The 20,185-nt window shown below is 39.7% G+C and overlaps 2 protein-coding genes across 4 annotated transcripts in view; both read right to left on the reverse strand.

The window, feature by feature from the left end:
* shoc2 (SHOC2 leucine rich repeat scaffold protein) overlaps window positions 1-8,886 on the reverse strand; it is a 30,654-nt gene extending 21,768 nt beyond the window's left edge. Inside the window, exon 1 of the mRNA XM_042103840.1 lies at window positions 8,772-8,886. The gene's annotated coding sequence lies outside the window, so the exon portion shown is untranslated. The remainder of the gene's footprint in view (window positions 1-8,771) is intronic.
* Window positions 8,887-9,354: 468 nt separating this feature from the next.
* On the reverse strand, window positions 9,355-18,477 carry pdcd4b (programmed cell death 4b). 3 transcript variants are annotated; one of them, XM_042103871.1, is made up of 12 exons: window positions 18,282-18,477; window positions 17,606-17,702; window positions 16,954-17,259; window positions 15,341-15,435; window positions 15,105-15,218; window positions 14,425-14,646; window positions 13,291-13,388; window positions 12,979-13,093; window positions 10,881-10,988; window positions 10,661-10,771; window positions 10,208-10,347; window positions 9,355-10,045 (listed from the first exon to the last, which is right to left on the reverse strand). In XM_042103871.1, the coding sequence occupies exons 2-12, from the start codon at window positions 17,646-17,648 to the stop codon at window positions 9,985-9,987; spliced, it is 1,413 nt and encodes a 470-aa protein (XP_041959805.1). In that variant the 5' UTR covers window positions 17,649-17,702; window positions 18,282-18,477; the 3' UTR covers window positions 9,355-9,984. The 3 variants fall into 3 exon arrangements, with proteins under 3 accessions (XP_041959805.1, XP_041959806.1, XP_041959807.1); XM_042103872.1 differs by lacking the exon at window positions 18,282-18,477 and adding an exon at window positions 18,008-18,186; XM_042103873.1 differs by lacking the exon at window positions 18,282-18,477 and adding an exon at window positions 17,855-17,922.
* Between the last annotated feature and the right edge of the window lie 1,708 nt (window positions 18,478-20,185).

The raw sequence follows: 20,185 nt of genomic DNA on the forward strand, positions 1-20,185 counted from the left end.
TGTTTTAATTGTTTATATGTGTGAATGTGAATTGATGCTTTGTTATGCTATAATATGAATTGATGCTTTGTTCATCATGTTAAAGTATTTTGTTGATCTTTGTTATACTGTTGTCTTGTCATTCTTGTAGTTCTAATAGTTACTGCTTGTTTGTAAACATATGTTTATGTTATTTACCTGAAGTTGTTGTTCCTGATTATTTAATGAAATTGTTAAAGACTTATCTAAATAAAATTATTTATTTCCTCTTTCGTAAACCTAACACATGTGCCAGTGTCTCTTATTCTTGTTTTCATAGTAGAATGAAGCACACGGAGAAGCAGTTACCACCTGCCTAGTCTTTATTTCAGCCTTTATCTTTCCTCCCCACAATTGATTTTGCCTCCTCAGAGTACAGTAAGACATCCTATATTTAGCTATGCATCTTGTTTTTATGGTAAAACATCTTATATTTGTTACATGACCATTATATCTGTGTATTTTTGGTCAGATGTCAAACCAGGAAAGGAAAACATCCTACTCTTTAAAAATTCTACTTGTTACTGCGACTTGCAGTTATGAGTAAATTAATCATAACTTCTGAACCAAAGGTGATAAATTGATTCTGTTTTTTTCACTGAGGAGAACACAACACTGTCTATCTTTCACAGACTATATCTACAATAGACATTAGGTGAAAAGTTAGATTCATCTTGACAAATTGATATTTTCGTGTTTTTTGATGTTGAATTTTGAAGGTATTGTTTAAAAACAATGTGTGTTACCCTCAAACTTATTAACTATGATGTGTACCATTTTAAAGGGCTAGTTCTCCTGATTACAATGGTGGGTATATCTTATCTCTGTCATGTAGCATGGCCACACAATAAGCCTTTTTGTCTCACAAGGGCATCAAGTATGAAAAAACGGAATGTTTTGTGCCGTCTGCAAAGGTCTAATAAATTTATCATAACTTTTGAACAAAACGTGATACATTGATTCTGTTTTTATCACTGAGTAGAGGACAAAATTGTGAATCTCCCATACACTCTAAGTTTTTCTCTATCTACAACAGATATTGGGGGAAAAATGAGATTAATCTTGACAAACTGATAGTTTTGTGTTTTTTGGGGTTGAATTTTAAAGATATTTTTAAAATAATATGTGTGTTCTCCTCAAAATTATTAATCATATTTTATACCATTTGAAAGGGCTATTTCTCCTGATTATAATGGTGGGTAAATTATATCTCTGTCATGTAGCATAACCACACAATAAACCTTTTTGTGCCATAAGGCCATCGAGTATGAAAAAATGGAATGTTCGGCGCGGTCTGCAAAGGGTTAAGCATACAAACTGGCCCTATTAAGACTACACATCCTGTTCAACTGCTTCCTCTGCCAAAAACTGTTTCAAAATAAAAGTCCTCACTATAATATTTTACTGTTAAACAATTTAACCCTTTAAACTACTAACTGTTCGGCCATTGTAACTGTTACTTGTCATCAACTATGACTCCTACCCACTGTAGCTAGTTAGCTAAGTTAGCTAAGTCACGTGGTTAGCATAATTAGCATGCTAGCATGTTAGCATGCTAGTTAGCATTTTTAGCAAAACTGCTTAAAATGATTAGCTAAGTTAGCTAAGTAATGTGGTTAGCATAGTTAGCATGTTAGCATGCTAGTTAGCATTTTTAACAAAACTGCTAAAAATGATTAGCTAAGTTAGCTAAGTAACATGGTTAGCATAGTTAGCATGCTAGCATGTTAGCATGCTAGTTAGCATTTTTAGCAAAACTGCTAAAAATGATTAGCTAAGTTAGCTAAGTAACATGGTTAGCATAGTTAGCATGCTAGCGTGTTAGCATGCTAGTTAGCATAGTAACTTGGTTAACATTATTATCTTTGTTAACATAGTTAGCTAAGTAATGTGGTTAGCATAGTTAGCATGCTAGCGTGTTAGCATGCAAGTTAGCATAGTAACTTGGTTAACATTATCATCTTTGTTAACATAGTTAGCATAACTGCTAGCAAACATTAGAGCCATTCCAACTGTCAGTTATCGTCAACTATCTACCTAAATAATTTAACCATTTAAACTATCCACCTATTTAACTGTTCAGTCATTCCAACTATATTAAACCTCATCTACTTAGCAACCAATATAGTTTGTTTTTACTCTGTATGATATTTTACATCATATTTTTGCATTTTCATGCACTGTATTTCCTTCAGGAAATGCTTTTCTAGTTCTTATTCTTCTTCTTCTTCTAACGCACTTAATGCAGCTTCAACCGTTTAACGTAGAAACTTCATTCAAACTATGTTACGTAGGTCTTACTTAGGACATGGGTGCTATGTATTTTTCAGCTTTGTAACTTTTATACTTTTTAAACTATTAATTAAAAACTACTCAAAATTTCCCCATTGACTTAACATTGGGCCTTTATGACATCACAGCAATTAGAATCCTATGGCAGGTGTTCGGGCCACCTGGACCAACTGCCAGTCTCAGGCTTTAAGCATACAAACTGGCCCTATTAAGACTACACATCCTGTTCAACTGCTTCCTCTGCCAAAAACTGTTTCAAAATAAAAGTCCTCACTACAATATTTCACTGTTAAACAATTTAACCCTTTAAACTACTGAACTTTTTAACTGTTCAGCCATTGTAACTGTTACTTGTCATCAACTATGACTCCTACCCACTGTAGCTAGTTAGCTAAGTAACATGGTTAGCATAGTTAGCATGCTAGCATGTTAGCATGCTAGTTAGCATTTTTAGCAAAACTACTAAAAACGATTAGCTAAGTCAGCTAAGTCACGTGGTTAGCATAGTTAGCATGTTAGCATGCTAATTAGCATTTTTAGCAAAACTGCTAAAAATGATTAGCTAAGTCAGCTAAGTAACGTGGTTAGCATAGTTAGCATGCTAACATGTTAGCATGCTAGTTAGCATTTTTTTTTAGCAAAACTGCTAAAAACGATTAGCTAAGTCAGCTAAGTAACGTGGTTAGCATAGTTAGCATGCTAGCGCTAGCATGTTAGCATGCTAGTTAGCATTTTTAGCAAAATTGCTAAAAACGATTAGCTAAGTAACATGGTTAGCATAGTTAGCATGCTAACATGCTAGTTAGCATAGTAACTTTGTTAACATTATTATCTTTGTTAACATAGTTAGCATAACTACTAGCAAACATTAGAGCCATTCCAACTGTCAGTTATCGTCAACTATCTACCTAAATAATTTAACCATTTAAACTATCCACCTATTTAACTGTTCAGTCATGCCAACTATATTAAACCTCATCTACTTAGCAACCAATATAGTTTGTTTTTACTCTGTATGATATTTTACATCATATTTTTGCATTTTCATGCACTGTATTTCCTTCAGGAAATGCTTTTCTAGTTATTATTAGTACAGTGCATGAAAATGCACTGCTCTGTTATCCAAAGTCTTCTTCTTCTTCTTCTTCTTCCCACCAAATTTCTGCGTCTAATTCAGCTTCAACCGTTTAACGTAGAAACTTCGTTCAAACTTTGTAACATAGGTCTTGAAAAGGACACGTGGGGAATGTATTTTTCACTTTTGTAAACTTTATACTTTTTGAGATATTAATAAAAAACAAACTTATTTTCCCCCATAGACTTTGCATTAGCACTATGACATCACAATGGATTAATTAACTTGATTTGCACCTGTATCAACTTCCAGCTGCTCAACTAGGATCCATCAAAGGGCCAGTTAAACTGATTTTAAGGCACATTCCATCCAACTTTCTATCCATTGTTCCTGAGTGCTTTCTGTGACTTCTGTTTCACCTATTTTTCGACCATGGGAACCATCTCAAAAAAGACAAAGTACAATAGAACAATACAAACTAGAAAATGTAATTTCGAGGAAATTACCAGTGCATGACAATATAAACATACTGTATATTAACATAAAATGCCAAACAAACTTTTATTTGGAAACAGTTGGCAGGAGTCATAGTTGATAACAACTGACAGTTGAAATGGCTGAAGAGTTAAATAGTTGAGTAGTTTAAATAGTTAAATTATTTAATAGTGAATTATTGTAGTGAGGACATTTATTTTGAAACAGTTGTGGGCAGAGGAAATAGTAGTCTTAAGAGAGCCAGATTGTATGCTTAAAGCCTGAGATAGAGTATATAGTAAAGTTGAATGTAGATAGTGTAATGGATGTTGATAGACAGAAAGTTGAATGGATGTTGATAGGCAGATTGTTTAATGGATGTTGATGAATAGTTTAATGGGTGGATGAGTGAATGGTTTGAAGAGGATGAATGGGCTTGGCCCCGGGTGTGGTTATGGTTATATGATTTAGCAGACACTTTTGTCCAAACGACTTACAAATAAAAACAACTCAATTGTTAAAAATTAACACTGAACAGTTTTAAAATGTTGGCTAGACTACATTAAGGAAAATTCATGCGATAATGTCAATGCAATATCAATGATCAATAGCCTAATGAAATTTAAACAAATATACAACTCATAAAAACCACTTAATTAAGTGTTTGCTCAACAGATATGTCTTTAGACCCCTCTTGAAAGATCCAAAACTATCACAGGAATGGAGTAGCCTAGAAATCTAGACGCACCCTAGCGGCAGCAAATTACATTTGCTTCCAGGGCAAGTCTAGCAACTCTCCGTTGGCTTGTGAGCTCGAAAAATTAAACTTCTATCAGGCCAATCAAATTGTGTATAGAGTCGTTAGGCGGGCTTAACATAATGATTGATGGCAGAGTTGCAACGGTTTGGCTTGAATTCCCTGCTACTTGAAAACAAAGAAGATGGATGTTGCTGTTGGCCAACAGTGTGACACAAGTTAAGCTTGTTTTAAGTTGGCAAAAGTTTGAACTAGCCAACTAGCTCCACTGGTGGGAAAACGCATGGGACTCAGCGCTGTCCTATTGCATGCATAGGGAATTTGAAAGACAACCAATTATCCTGCCCCTCGGACTGAGCACTGCGAAAGGTGAGTGCCCAGACCCTACATTTTAATGTGGGTCTGGCTCGTCAGGCTAGGAATGGAGAGCACTAGGCAACTCATTCCACCAATGAGGAACCACTGGGGAAAAGAGTCTTGAATTTGACCTATGGCTGGTCAACACTCACATGAAGACCGCAGTGGGTGGTTGGGGATGTTAATCTAGATCATAGAATTGAAATAGCAGGGAGCAGCTCCAGAAAGTGTCCTATAGGCCAAGGTGATATAGATTTACATTTTATTCTGGCCACTATAGGGAGCCAATGAATAGTAACAAGGAGAGAAGTTACATATCCTCTTTGGCTGATTGAAGACCAGGCGTACTGCAGCATTTTAAATCAGTTGTAACTATCTTACTACAAGTAGGCAGGCCAGCTAACAGTGAATTACAAAAGTTGAGTTTGGAGATAACCATGGCATGGACAAGAAGTTGTGTAGAATCTTGTGTCAGATAAAGTCTGATCTTCCTAATGTTGTAAAGGACAAACTAACATGATTTTCCAATTAAGGCTACATGCACAGAAAAGTTAAATCGATCATCAATTATGACGTCAAAGTTACATGCCAATCTAGTTGGGGTCAGTGAAAATGAGTTAAGATGGATGCTAATCTGTTGGGGAATAGCTGTTTTAGCTGGAAACACCAAGAGCTCTGTTTTTTAGAGAATAAACTGAAAGTGGCGATCTTTCATCCAGACTGAAATTTAAAGGTGAGTTTCCATTGATGCGAATTTCGCTTTGCTCTCATTGAGGTTGAATGGAGGTGAAATTTGAGAATAAATAAGAGCGAATCCATTGAGGCGCGCAAAAAAAGAGTTGGCAAAATGTTTTACTTTATTTAAATGTGAACCACACAAGCATGTTTGTTTTTGGTGAGTCTGAAACGTTAAAAGGTTTCTGGACAAACATTAGTGCTTGTATCAACACAGATTGTGGTTCATATGTCACACAAACTTAGTCAGGGCAAATAGACCACTGTAGCCGGCAGGCCAACCGCTAGCATTTCCGGACATTGCATTTATTGTAAGCCTAGCAATGCAGCTAGGCTACATGCTACAACACAGGTATGAAATAGCCTATATTATGTCTTAGTGACCTTGCTGTTTTTCTAAATATGATTTTTTGTCTATAGGCAACATCAACTCAGTCGAAGCGTAAAGACGCCTGTATATCTTCATTAAGTAGTTAAACTTTTGAACTAGCTGATAGCCACTTCGTTTGGCACCGCTTGCAGCTACTACTGTTTGCTGTTTCGCTGTCCACAGCCCCGATGCGAAATTTCACTGGCCGGAATTTGCAAGGTGTTTCGCTGCGTGGAAACCTACCATAAGGCATGCATAAATCTGAAATGGAGTCCTCAGATGGGAGTATACACAAATCCGGCGAAACACGGAAGTAAAGCAGCGCCGCCATTACTGCGTTGCCTTGCTGCTAAGGAAGTAGCGAAGTAATGTGTTGGTCCTGTAGGCGGCTGTAGCAGACGTTAGCTGTAGATGCACAATCTTCTTCTTTTTCTTAATTTTTATTTAGTACGTATGCTGTCCAGTGATGCTAGGAAAAGCGTGTTGTGTGGTCGGCTGACCTAGAATTAAACCGTTTGTGAAATTCACAAACCTTTGTTGCACATTGAGTGCCCATGTTTACAGGCTTACGGATTACACAGAGTTCCTTGTCGAGTGGAGGACCAAGATGTGCGTTAAAAGTGGATGAAATACATACGATTAATAAAATAATCCTGAATACCTGTAAGAACATGTATTTAACTGCTACAAGTGGTCGTGGCTAATAGTTATTTGCAACTTCTGAAGCTTGTGATATTAGCAACACAGCTACTAATGATAGCATTCGGCTTATTGTTGTCATTAATTAATACACGTCTTAATACATTATGTTGTCAATAAATTACCTTCATTGGTAAGTTTTGGCCACTGCCTGACATCTACCCAATGCTCCCTTTCACCTGACATTTTTTCATGAGCAGGATCTCCTATTTGATATTCTCTGACAGGATGCTTTCATTGAAAAGCCATTAGAAGGCACTGGCAAGTGTCACACCGTCACACTCCGCAGGCACGCAGTAATGGCGGCAGGCAAGATGGTAGCGCCCATAAAGTTTGCGGCGGATTGGTGTATAGGGGCCCTGGTACTGATCCCTGAGGTACACCTGTGGTGAGGTTATGAGACTTTGATACCTGTCCATGCCAAGATACCCTGAAAGAATGCCCTTTGAGGAAGGATTCAACCCAGTTAAGAGCTTTCCAAGAAATCTCCAGTTTAAATAGTGTAGAAAGGAAAATGTCATGGTTTACCGTATCAAAGGCTGCAGATAAAAAATAAATAATACTGATGACAGAGCAGAGGACTTAGCTACTCTATGTAACAGACAGAAGAGCAGTTTCAATAGAATGACCACTCTTGAAACTAGATCGCATGACTCCCAAAGCCAGATTCTGGAAACCAATGAGATTGCAGGATTCTGTGAGCCAATCAGATCGCAGGATTCCCACAGCCAATCAGATTGCAGGATTTTGAGAGTCAATCAGATTGGAGGATTCTGGGAGCCAAACAGATTGCAGGATTTTGAAAGCCAATCAGATTGTAGGAATCTGGGAGCTAATCAGACTGCAGAATTCCCACAGTCAAATGGACTGCAAGATTCCAACAGCCAAGCAGATAGCAGGATTCCCATAGCCAATCTGTGCTTGGGCCCGTCATCGCCGCTTGTGGTATACTGTATGTGACTAGGTGTGCAATTGCAAAACATGGAAATGAAGCAACGTCAGTGTGTTGACACCATGCATACACCAAAGCATTTTGAATAATTTGTCATTAAATGTATCGAAAGCCAACCCGATCTCGGAGTTTGAATGAATCATGCACAAAACACAGAAATGCAATGCTCGGACCATGCAGCGAAGATTTGGAACTCTCAAATCTTGTTGCATCCTCTAGGCGGCAGCATATGGCTGTGTTCAATTCGGTGCTACCAGAGAAACAGCAGTACTGCTTTGCAGACGGCTAACAGACGTCTGACTTTAAATTCACGGAGCTATAATCTGTGAGCTGAAGTGTGCGTTTTATCACAGGTCTGTAGACAAACAAATAGACGTTTATTCGATGCACATCGTCGCTAAAGTTATATTCTAAAGTAATTCACTCTGGACACGCTCGGTTTGTAGTTTTGTTTGTCGGAACAGAAAGGCAAGTTTGCTAATACAAGAGCTAACGATGCAGCTGCCTAGTAACGTTAACTGTAAACAATCTTAAGCGCATTAGCTTTGATTGATAAATAGGGTAATGTTAGCTATTAGAGTGTATATATCTAAAATAAGCCTACAGTATCTATTGATAACAATCAACAGGAATGAGCTTGCACAGTGTCTCACGTAAAACGTTTTAGAAAAGTAAACTATTTAACTAACGTAACGTTCTCTTGACAGATCAGCTAACGTTGGTTTAGCCTTGCTTACAGAACATCATGCCTGAAGTGAAGTCAATATTTCGGGAAGTCCTTCCTAAGCAAGGTAAGCGAAAGTTGTGAGGTATCATAGTTGTTTTATTGGTCACGTCGGATTATTATTATTTTTATAATTGGGCAGACTCCAAATTTGTCGACTCCCAGAACTTCTAACCTATAATATATTCTTCAATAAAAAGAATAACTTAAGATGGTGTATCAACTTAGTCTATGATGAATCCCATTGACTAATACAGTCAATGATTAGTCCTTGAAGGTAATAAGGAAAACTACTAAACCCATGTGTGCTGTGCCTACCTCTGTCATACTACCCATTAGGACAGCTGTCCATGGAAGATGTCCCCACCATGGTGCTGTGCAAACCTAAACTGCTTCCTCTGAAATCAGTCACTCTGGAAAAGCTGGAGAAGATGCAACTGGAGGCACAGGAAGTGATCAAACAGCAGGAAATGGCCTTAAAGGAACAAGAAGGTTCAGTAAAGTAGGATGCTTCTCCATCACCACCTAATATTTGGACAGTTTTTAGCTTCTAAATGTAATGTTAATCTACTACTATACAGTTTCGGTTTCCTGCATTGTTAATGGTCCACCTATTGCCTGATGATCACACTAAGGATTTAAACAGTTCACTGTGCATTTTGGTTTGTTTTAGTATTATGTTTGTTTGTTTTATTTAATGTCCAGAGTTTGATGGTACATAAACTTCACATATAGCACTTTTTTGCCTAACACATCAGTGAATGCATGACATGGGATAAAGATATTCAAAATGTAACCTAGGTACTAGAATATGTGATGCTGTCAAATGTCAGGTGTTGAATTGGAGACAATAATGTATTGTTATTAACATTTTTTATATAACAAAAAAAAAAAAGACACATTTTGGTTTTCTCCATTTGTTTTTAATAACTTTGAAGACAGACCACAGAGCAATTTTTGGTACATTTCACACCCAAGTGTTATGAAATAGAAAAATAAACATTCTTGATACCCTTACAGTATGTGAAATTATACATTTTTTCCATTGCTCTACAGTGCCATCTTTGTTTCTTTTAGTAATGATGCTTTGTAAGACCGAAGGGGAAGAAACAAAAACAACTCAGGCAATGGCATACAAATAGCAGCGGGGCAAAAAATGCTCAGACCAACATGCCCACTTATATAAAGCTTTTCAAACAGACAACTGACCATACAAAGACTGCTGACTACAGTAAAGGAGTGGCAGTGAACTCAAGAGTACAAAACATGGAATGACTGTCAAAACCAGGTGTGGCACTTTCTGGGTTAGCTTATATCCAAGCACCTTAACAAGGTGACTACATCTACTGTACATAATAAACTCCTTCGGTTTTCAAAAAGTGCCTTTTTTTTTTAACCCTGTCGTTTTAAAAAGGTTACATTCTTTACTTGACAGGAAGAGAAGGGTTTGTACCTAAATTATGACAAAAATATGAAGATTTTTAAAAAGTAGCTCCAGTTTTTTTTTTTTTTTAAAGCTGCTGCAAGTCCCTCAATATATTTCAAATTTGAGGTGTCCACCATCTCCCTCACTGATGAAACGCTTCCGTCCTCTGTCAAAGAGAGTAGATACAGCATTATAGCTCAATTTGAAACAGCATGAATGTCTTCAACTGAGATTCTTCTTCTATATTGAGATTCTTCTCCAGATTGGTCGTTAACATCAGACTATGTAGATAAATAAAATAGAATTAAATTGAATTGGCAGTTCTTACCGACATGGACAGAGGTCTCTACGTTTTTTGTCTATTATTCCAGCATTGAAACTTTTGTCAACAAACTGCTCCAGGACTGAGTATGCACTGGGGACATCAATGTTGATTTCGGCAATATCCATGTAAATCCTTTCAAATCCCTATGGGAGAAAATTTGGATACAAATAATTAGCTTATAGCATACCGCCTTTTGAAAAAATATCAAATGCAAGGGCTATTCAGATACACACTGATGTAGATGTCTTGGGCTCCAAGCCACACCTCAAAGCTAGTTTTGTATTAATAAGCCCACTTAGAAGATACAAATCACAGTTTTTCATACATTTGCACATTTTTTCTTCAACCACCACAGACAATGGTTCTTCAGTGCATATATTTCTAAGCTACCATTATGTGATGATTACATCAAATATTTAAATAGTTATTCAAATGTACCACTAGATGGCACCTTACCCTTCTCATCTGATCAACTGTGATGACCGTTGACTTCCACAATGATTTTAGAAGCTGCAGAATCATTTGTAACGCTCTGTCCCCCTTGGACTCCAACACCATTACTATAGCCTAATTGAAGACAGGAGATAGTTATCGAGGGGGGAAAAATAAAATCGAGATCCAACAAATGTGTATCAACAGGGATTCTGCTGTCCTGAAATGTACAACGATTAATTACCTCATAGACAAACTCATGATGAAAATGTGGAACTTCAAGCTCCTTTAGACAGCGCTCTGCCTCCACGGTGTCCCCAGACAAGAGGTACTCCTTCAGCAGGAGATTGACCTAAGCAACATGTACATCTCACTTAGTTTTGAATCAAGTTGTCAGGCAACACAAACAACATTTATACACAGATAAGCTCAGTGACATCTGTTTGTTCACAGACTGTGAACAAACGGTTTTATTATTGTTATTTTATTGGCAATAACACACAGTATTGTGCATTTGTCTTAATGTTCTTATACCTTCTAGGTCAATAGGAAATAATGTTTTTATATTTTGCTTCACTTTGTATGTTATGAACTGATGCATAAAAACTATTGCTATGTTAGTGTTGATCAGAAATAAACTAGATGTACCCCAGAGCGGTACAAAATATGACCGCCGCCCAGTCCAGCACATTTTTTCCACAAAAATAAATCACGCTGAAAGGCCTATATGATTCTAACTGTCTCACTAAATTGCATTATCCACACTCAATTCTCACTGGTATCTGCTAGACAACAAGTACCAAAACATGATTAGTTCATAGATTTCACATGTAAAATTCATTTTATACAACCCCACCCCCATCTTGCCTGTTCATAATTCTGAGAAATTCTTGAATTGTGTGCATGTGTGCGTGTACATGTTTATGGGTGTGTGTGTGTGTGTGTGTGTGTGTGCGTGCTTGTGTGTTTGCCTGCGTATGTGTGTTTGTGCATGCATGCATGCGTACATATGTCTACTGTGTGAGTATGTGTCATACGTATGATTACTGTGAATGTATGTGTGCGCGTGTGTATCTGTTTATGCACATGTGTGCACATGGAATGGGTTAACATGACCCCTGGAGGCAAACATACAAAAAAAATTGGTCATCCTAGGCCCTACAGTTCTTAAGATATTCACAGAAAACGGTGTTTGCCCTACCCTCCTTTCGGGGGGTCCAGTACAGCGGGGGAGGGGGGGGGGACTACAGATCAAAACAAAAAACGATGGTTCCATGCTATCCATGTGGGGTTACATGCCCACCAAGTTTCGTGTACCCCGGTCCCGGGAATCCTTGTTGGTGTACGGTCACTAAATGTACACATAAATTATTTTATTGTAAGACCCCCCATGAACGAAAGTTCACAAAACTTGGCATGCATTCGGAGGGTGTCATAATGATCCTACACTTTCAATTTCGTGCAGTTTTGACCATGTCAGCCAGAGATATTGCTTTTTAATTTTTAACTAGGTGGCGCTATACATGAAATAAGTGGTAATGGGATGGGTTGACATGCCCCCTTAAGACCAACATACCAAAAAAAGGTGAACCTCCTAAGCCCTACAGTTCTCGAGATATTCACAGAAAACTGGCCAGTTGGTGTATAGTAACAAATTAATTTATTGTGTGGCCCCTCATGAACGGAATTCCACGAAACTTGGCGTGCATTCAGAGGGTGTCAATGATCCTACACTTCCAATTTTGTGCAGTTTTGACTATGTTGGGTCACAGATACCTGCGATTACAACATCTCATTTTTACTTTTTTGTGTTTAACTAGGTGGCGCTATACATGTAATGAGTGGTTATGGAATGGGTTGACATGGCCCCTTGAGATCAACATACAAAAAAAAAAAAAAGGTCCTCCTAAACCTTACAGTTATCGAGATATTCACAGAAAACTGTGTCTGCCCTACCCTCCTTTCGGGGGGTCCAGTCCAGCGGGGGGCTACAGATCAAAACGAAAAACGATGGTTCCATGCTATCCATATGGGGTTACATGCCCACCAAGTTTCATCTACCCCGGTCTTTCAGTGTCCCGGGAATCCTTGACGGAAATTTGGACATGCGAAAAAGAAAAAAAAAATCTGACTAAACCTATATGACCGCCGCTTCGCTGCGCGGCGGTCATAAATATAAGGAAAGTATAAGGAATAGTTCTGGTCCATTGGATGAGGACTAGGATACTGAAAGAATACTGGAAAATGGTTTGTCTAAAATGTATAAAAAGGAAGGCATTTAATGCAGAAGGAGGAATTACACTGAGGGATCGTGACTGTGCTCAGAGAAAGCAGGGTCTAACCTCTTTGATCAGCTGATTGACAGGTCTCTGGCCACCCCCAGTCCCCCACAAGTTGTCGATGCGTAGCCCTCCTCTGTTCATTTTCAGAAGTACAACCGCACGGTCTAAGGCTGCCCTATTAATCAAAACAAACAGACATATATCCCAGTGTTTACTTTGAGGGCAGAGCATCAGGAAACCTACCGTACAGCATTAGTGGTGTTCTGGCATACTGAACGTCTGGGTAGCATTACAGCTCACAACAATCTACTTGAAAAGGAGTACATACTGTTCTGTTTGGGTTTCAAACACTGAGGACCAGTATTCACCTACCGCGCATGTTCACAGTCCACTTTCCCTTTGTAGCTCTCAATGTAGGTTTTGGACAAAATGTCATCCGCTACAGCCCGTGCAATGAACTGGCCCACCAGCTGGAAGAAAAAAAAAACAAACATTGGAATTGACTTGTGTAATGTTGATCCAGGATGCCAATCTTCACCATCTCACTGCACAGGAGTCTCCTTTCCGGAGAATACTTGACTTTCATCTACACTCAAAAGAGCATTGAAAACAGCACAATCCATATATGGCATGGAATTCATGGTAATATAATTGTGTGGGACTGTAATGGCCGCAGGGAAATATTATAAAATAACTGGTCTTGTATGGAGAGGAAATGAAGGGCTGTCATATTTGAGCTAATTCCAAAAACACATATACAGTGGAACTCATTTGGAACAGGAAGAGAAACTGAGAGAAAGAGACGCAACATTATATTCACCATTGGTTTTCCCGACCTACATTGAGTGGTTTCTGGTTCATAGCATGACTCAAATGAACAGAAACCGCTGCCCTTGCGGTTCTGGGAAGAACAAAGCCCTTATACCATTGTTATCTACACTCTACGGTCAGACTGCTATTCAAAGAGACGAGAACAAAAGAAGAGACCGACAGACAGACAAACAGAGGGACTGGGTGGTGTCCGTGTGTCTACTCAGACATACTGTACATTAGCCATGTATGGATGGGTGGAGAGTAGGGGTGAAGGTGAGGGGGGGGGGCAGGTGGAGAGAGAGAGGAGAGAGACAGGCAGGCCGTGTTTCCGCTTCCTACGCTGAGCTGGCTCTTTTGCAGATACAAACACAATGGTGAGAGATCGCGTGTTAGCACCAGCTGAAAGGAAAGAGCTGAAATACATCACCCTCGTCAACATCAGAGCTGCTCACAGCAGGGCCCGACCGCAGCGTTCTTCCCCCAGAGCACAGAGGCAACAGCTCACTCATTTCCACCCTGGTGATACTTTCACATGCACTTGTGTATCAGCTGTTTCTGTTTTTATCTGTGCTAGCACATGACCCTAGTCATAAATTAGCACTTGACCTGAAGAGACACCTTTGTCAATCCCATCCAGAGACTCAACCCACACACTCTCCCAACACAACAATACGAGCAGCAGACATGCGTTACCTGTGGAGCACCAGGTGTGTCCAGCACCAGGTCTGGCAGCTCTCGAAGCAGCTTGTCGAAGGAACCCTCTACATCAGCCCGGCTCAGCACCTTCCCACACAGGTCACTGAGCAGCTGTGACGTGAGCTCCCGGTGACTAGCTTTGGCCTCCAGGGCCAGGGACACCGCCAGCATGGGCACGCCACTACGCATGGGGCCCAGGTTCAGCTCATGCAGCAGCTCCTGTAGTGTAGATGGAGAGGGGTTAACGCATGGGGATGACTGCACATAGAGTAATCACAGCACAAGCAGGCCCACATCACACTCACATGCCACCTACACACCTGTAGGTGTGGCCAACAACAATCTAAAACCAGCCATAACAAGCTCACTTTTTACTGAATTGTCAGTCATAACAAAATCAAGGACACTGAACTAATCATTATTTACTTTCACTGCACAACCACATATATTTAACCACACCCACTGAAATAAAACTCTTTGCAAATCACAGACAACACTTGACTCTTTCCTACTGTTATGAGCCTACCTAATTGAAACCCATACCACGGAAATCACAAACACACCAGACTACATAACAGGAATTCATGAAAGAAGCAACATATTTGTAGAAATCTAAACAATCTGCAATACCACGGCAAAACATCAAGACATGAGTGTCATTTCAATATAATGCTTACCGCTACTTCATTTGTGTCCCCATGTTCAAAATACTCCTGCACTATTGGGGTAACTGTTCTTTCAAAGGCATTTTCATCCAGAGGAAGCACAACTGTTTCATAAACGCAGCTTTCCTATCAGGACAGAAACAGGAATGTCATGGAACCGAATTTCTCTGAATGATCAAGGTTATGGCAGAAATAGACACAGAAACATCATAAACACAACTATTACCAATAGACATTGATCTTCATACCTGATCGTCATCATAATTTGGGTCCTTCACATCAACCTCTTCAACGTCATAAACCTCTCCTGGGGTTCCCCATACCCCTTTACCACCAGCACCACCTGTAAACACAAATCAATTCTTAACATTACAGTCAATCTTAGCTTTATGGTGGGGAGGAAAAGCTTTGCTGAACTGCATGTTCCTGTTGATCTCCACACAATCAGTTTGGCAAGCTCTTACAATGTTCGTGTACTCATTTATAAGCATTCTGAACAAACACGAGAGAGCTGTTAAATGCCTCCATGTTTATAACATACTCTACAGCTGCATAGAGACACTTTGCAAGGAGGAAGGAAACTGTCCGTTGATGTCTATTCACAGGATGCACATGTGTCTGCTGGTACAGGATGTGTACTGGAGCACATTACACAGAACTTGCCATTAATGTCAAACCGTACAGGTTTGTAGACAAGATTGCACAAAGTCACAGAGGTGTTTGATTTTCTGTCGACCAAATAAATGCTTGACGCACCAGGACACACTGAATCAGCATGGTTTCACAAAGGCATATCCCACATATGAGAGGTCATAAGTGATTGTTATGCAAAGCCACATCTGTTCAGGCCTAAGGAGACAGATTGCTTGTTATTTAAGAAGCAGATCACTGACATGTTTTAAAACCCTCCCTCAGCACTCAACCAACAGCACCCCCTACTCACAGACGTATAGTCCTCTATATTTAGTACTGCATGCAGGAGGCACGGCAGCTTATGGTACATCGTGTCCCTTCATATAGAGGGAGATTCCACACAGTATGTTCCGTGGTTGATCAAAATTACAAAACAGAACTTAGGAACAACCCCTGCTCTGGGAGGAAGCTTGAATGCCTGCATGGCATTTTTGTTACATAACCAGTGAGATGTAGAGCTCTGTTACAGCAACGGAATTAAGTCAGCCTACTATTACAGCACTGAGGAGAGCACGTCTATGTAGGTCAGTGGGCAGTGTAAACCCCACACAGCATTGCCATAGATGTCTAACGGCTTGGACTATCAAAAAACTGCCCAAAGAACTTTGTCTCAAGCCTGCATAATTTCCACAAGGATTAGGTATTGCAGTCAGTCACAAAAAAACTCACAACAGATTTGCACTATTGACTCACATTCTTATCTTGGATGATCATAAAATAAGACTATGTAACTGCTCTGTTGATATGAGCAAACAGATAAGTGATTAACAAACAACAAGCTCTTTTGTGATACATCGAAACAGGGTTAAGTAAACAGCTTTCTTTCTGGCAATGAATTTAACATTACCAACATGAACATTTCCTCAGCTCTTCCACAACAACATCTTTATCCTTTTTTGCAACAGACTGGAGTGGAAAATTTCAGGCAGTAAGTGCCAGGCCTCAAGAAGATAAAAGGGATGCTTTTAACTTGGTGTGAGTAACACGTGTTAACCTTTCCATTTGTGTAGGCGCTAATTGGTTTACAACGGACCACTGGCGAAGGAGGCCACAAACAGATCTGGCCACCACAGGTAATGAGTGGGCCATGTGGGTAAACACTTTTGTGATGAATACAAATCAATCTCTAAAAGATGCACCGTGCATTGCATTGTACTGATGCAGGTACCTTTCTTAGGTAGTCCCCTTCCTTTGCCCAAGCGAGATTTCCTGTCCAGCAGTTTGCTTTTTGGGCTGGTGGGGGGTGCGGTGTGCACTCGGACACCATCGCTGTTGTCACTCAACGAGTCCCCACGGCCAGAGTCTCGGGAGGAGTTCTTCCTCAGTCGCCGTTTGGCCTTAGCCTTCAGTCTGGCCTCTTGGATGTTTGAAGTCGGGGCTGAGATCCAGTTGCCATTTATCTCATTGTCAATTTTTCTGGTGAGTCCTTTTTCCTCATCACCAGATAGAAAGGAGTCGCTCAGATCGTCGACCTCTGAGGGGGTGATAGTTACAAGATATCTTATACCCAGCTGCACTCACTACACTGCTCAAATTCAAAACAAAAGGTTGTTCAAATCAAAACATTTCCACAGTGATTAAATTGAAGTAGAAATCACTGTACATTGTGTACATTAATGTATTATGAGGTAAAAGGTCACAGATAACTTGCCAAGACTAGAGTATATTTTCTCATTCATCATGCTAGATCCCTGTATCACTAACTCATAAACATGACAAAATTGGTAAATGGCAGGCAAACTTTCAGGTTTTGGTGTTTAGTCTGACGTGTTGTAAACAATGTTACACTGACATGTTATTGTAACTAATGGTTAGCTTACCAACGGGAATAGCATTCAGCCATGCCTCGCATTCAGTTGCCATAGTTTGAGGAAATATTTTCAGCGAAAACGTTAAATCAAGTAGTAACTCTTGCACCTGAAACACACACACAATACGAGGAGAAACTTAGAGATATTATCTAGCTTCTACCCAAACATTCATAACAAAACACGAAGAAAAAATAAGTTTAACTATTTCATCCTACAAAACGTTCTGCAATCGAGCAACCCAACTTAGTTAACTTTTACCAGCTTTCTGCTGACTAAAATCTTTTCTGATGAATGAGTCAGTCGCAATCGGGTTGACCTGCATCTTCTCGTCTAGTTAGTTACAAGGCAGTATTAGCATTAGCATGTAGCTAACAATGTTATTATTGCTTGACACTGGAGTCATAACCACACCTGCGTTTTATGTTGCCCCCCTATATTTATTATGTACGTGTTGTTGTAAAAGCAGCGGTGGATGTTGTTATTTTGCTCGATAGCTTCGCTGCAGCATTAGACTCTGGACGTGCAACAAAAACACAGCCACAGCATACACATAAACAGCGCGTCATCCCAACGACTCCTTCGGATGAGACCTTTAAATCATCTGTGTAAGAAATCTAGCATTAGCATCTATTCATATAAATGATGTATTTTCCAGGTCTAATATTGTAAGAAAAAAATCACTGACCTGCTACTGCGTCGAACTCCCAAGTTAATGTGTACCTTCCAAATTACTGTTGTTTTTGTGTCGTCTACCCAGCAACGCAATTAAATAGGACTGTCTTCAAAATTTCTGATTGGCTGTTCAGTCGAAAGGCGTACGTTAACCACGAATCAGAGCATTTTCTGGTATTTTCCATGGGGCTTTGTTTGCTTTTAGGACAGCACTACTGCCCCATGTGTTCAATGGGAACATTGCAGCAATGAGCTTACGTAATGCCAGAGCCCGTCTACGTAAGACATTCTCTAGAGCATCTGCTTCGCTACTAAAGACTCAAAAGATGTAGGCTACTGCAGAGCCCGTCTTATTAGACATTCTCTGGCTACTGCCTGCTACAGGAGAGCCATGGTAGGACTTGTTAGGCCTCATCTACATTATTAGGGCCAGTCCACATGGAGACGCTTTTTAGGTTAAACGCAGAGGTTTTGCTTCGTCTTGGCCGAGCGTCCAAACGATGCACTGCCCGAAACCGCACTTTTCTGAAACCTGGTCCCAGAGTGGAGAAATCTGATTTAGACAGCGAAACCGCACATACTGCTTGCTTATCGATGCTGTCATCGCCACACCTCAGCTGCCCTGGACTTGCACTTATAGTATTGCCTAACAATACTAGTTTTCATACATGACATTACCTACGATTACACTCCGTAAGATAAATATCACAACTGGTGCTGCGCAGCGCCGATAGCTTATGACTTGGTGGACTGATCTGTGAGAAGTTCCTCAACTTCTTCATCGATAAAATTGACAAAATAAAATCTCAAATCTCACCTCCAGATTCGGATCCCTCAGTGATAGAACTTTCACCTAGCTGCCTCCAACAGTTTCAGGCTATATCTTCCTCCCAGCTTTCTGAGGTGGTCTCCCATATGAAATCTACATCCTGCCACTTAGATGTTTTACCTACACGCCTTTTTAAAGAAGTTTTTACCATCATCTGCCCTCTTGTATTGGCCATAATTAATCACTCACTAACCAATGGAGTGGTCCCCTCAGGTTTTAAACGTGCAATTGTGCAACCTTTACTTAAGAAACCTAACCTTGAGCCCAGTGACCTGAAGAATTATAGGCCTATTTCTAAATTACCTTCTCTGTCAAAGATACTAGAAAAGGTTGTCCTCTCTCAGGTTTCTTCTTATCTGAGTGAGTTCAATATATGTGATAAATTCCAATCAGGTTTTAGATCTCTGCACAGCACTGAATCGGCCTTGCTTAAAGTCCAAAACGACATCCTCTTAGCAGTTGATTCTGGATCTTGCGCCCTCTTGGTGCTTCTTGATCTGAGTGCAGCATTTGACACCATTGACCATAACATCCTATTAAAACGCTTGGAGGTTGAAGTTGGTCTCCAGGGTTCTGTTCTGCAATGGTTCTCTTCTTATCTTAGTGATAGATCATTTTCAGTTAGTTTAGGCAATTTCTCCTCTTCCTCTGCCCTTATAAAGTGTGGTGTTCCTCAGGGTTCCATTTTGGGCCCTCTTTTATTCTCTCTTTATATGTTACCCCTTGGCTCAATTTTTAAAAAGTATAACATTCAGTATCACTGCTATGCAGATGACACTCAGTTTTACCTGCCTGTTAACACCAATGGCATTTGTTCTTTGGAGAATATTTTTAACTGTCTCAGTGACATCAAATGCTGGATGGCAAGAAATTTTCTTCAACTGAACGAAAGTAAAACTGATATAATTATTTTTGGCCCTCCAAGTGATGTTTCTATCTTGAAAAATGCACTAGGACCTCTCTCTGCAAACTGCCACAGTGAAGTAAAGAATCTTGGGGTTTTCTTTGACTCCTCTTTAAATTTTAATAAGCAAATAAATAGTGTGGTCAAAGGCAGCTTTTTCCAGTTAAGAACCATTGCAAAACTG

This window comes from Alosa sapidissima, chromosome 9 (genome assembly GCF_018492685.1).
Source record: "Alosa sapidissima isolate fAloSap1 chromosome 9, fAloSap1.pri, whole genome shotgun sequence".
Taxonomy (NCBI): domain Eukaryota; kingdom Metazoa; phylum Chordata; class Actinopteri; order Clupeiformes; family Clupeidae; genus Alosa; species Alosa sapidissima.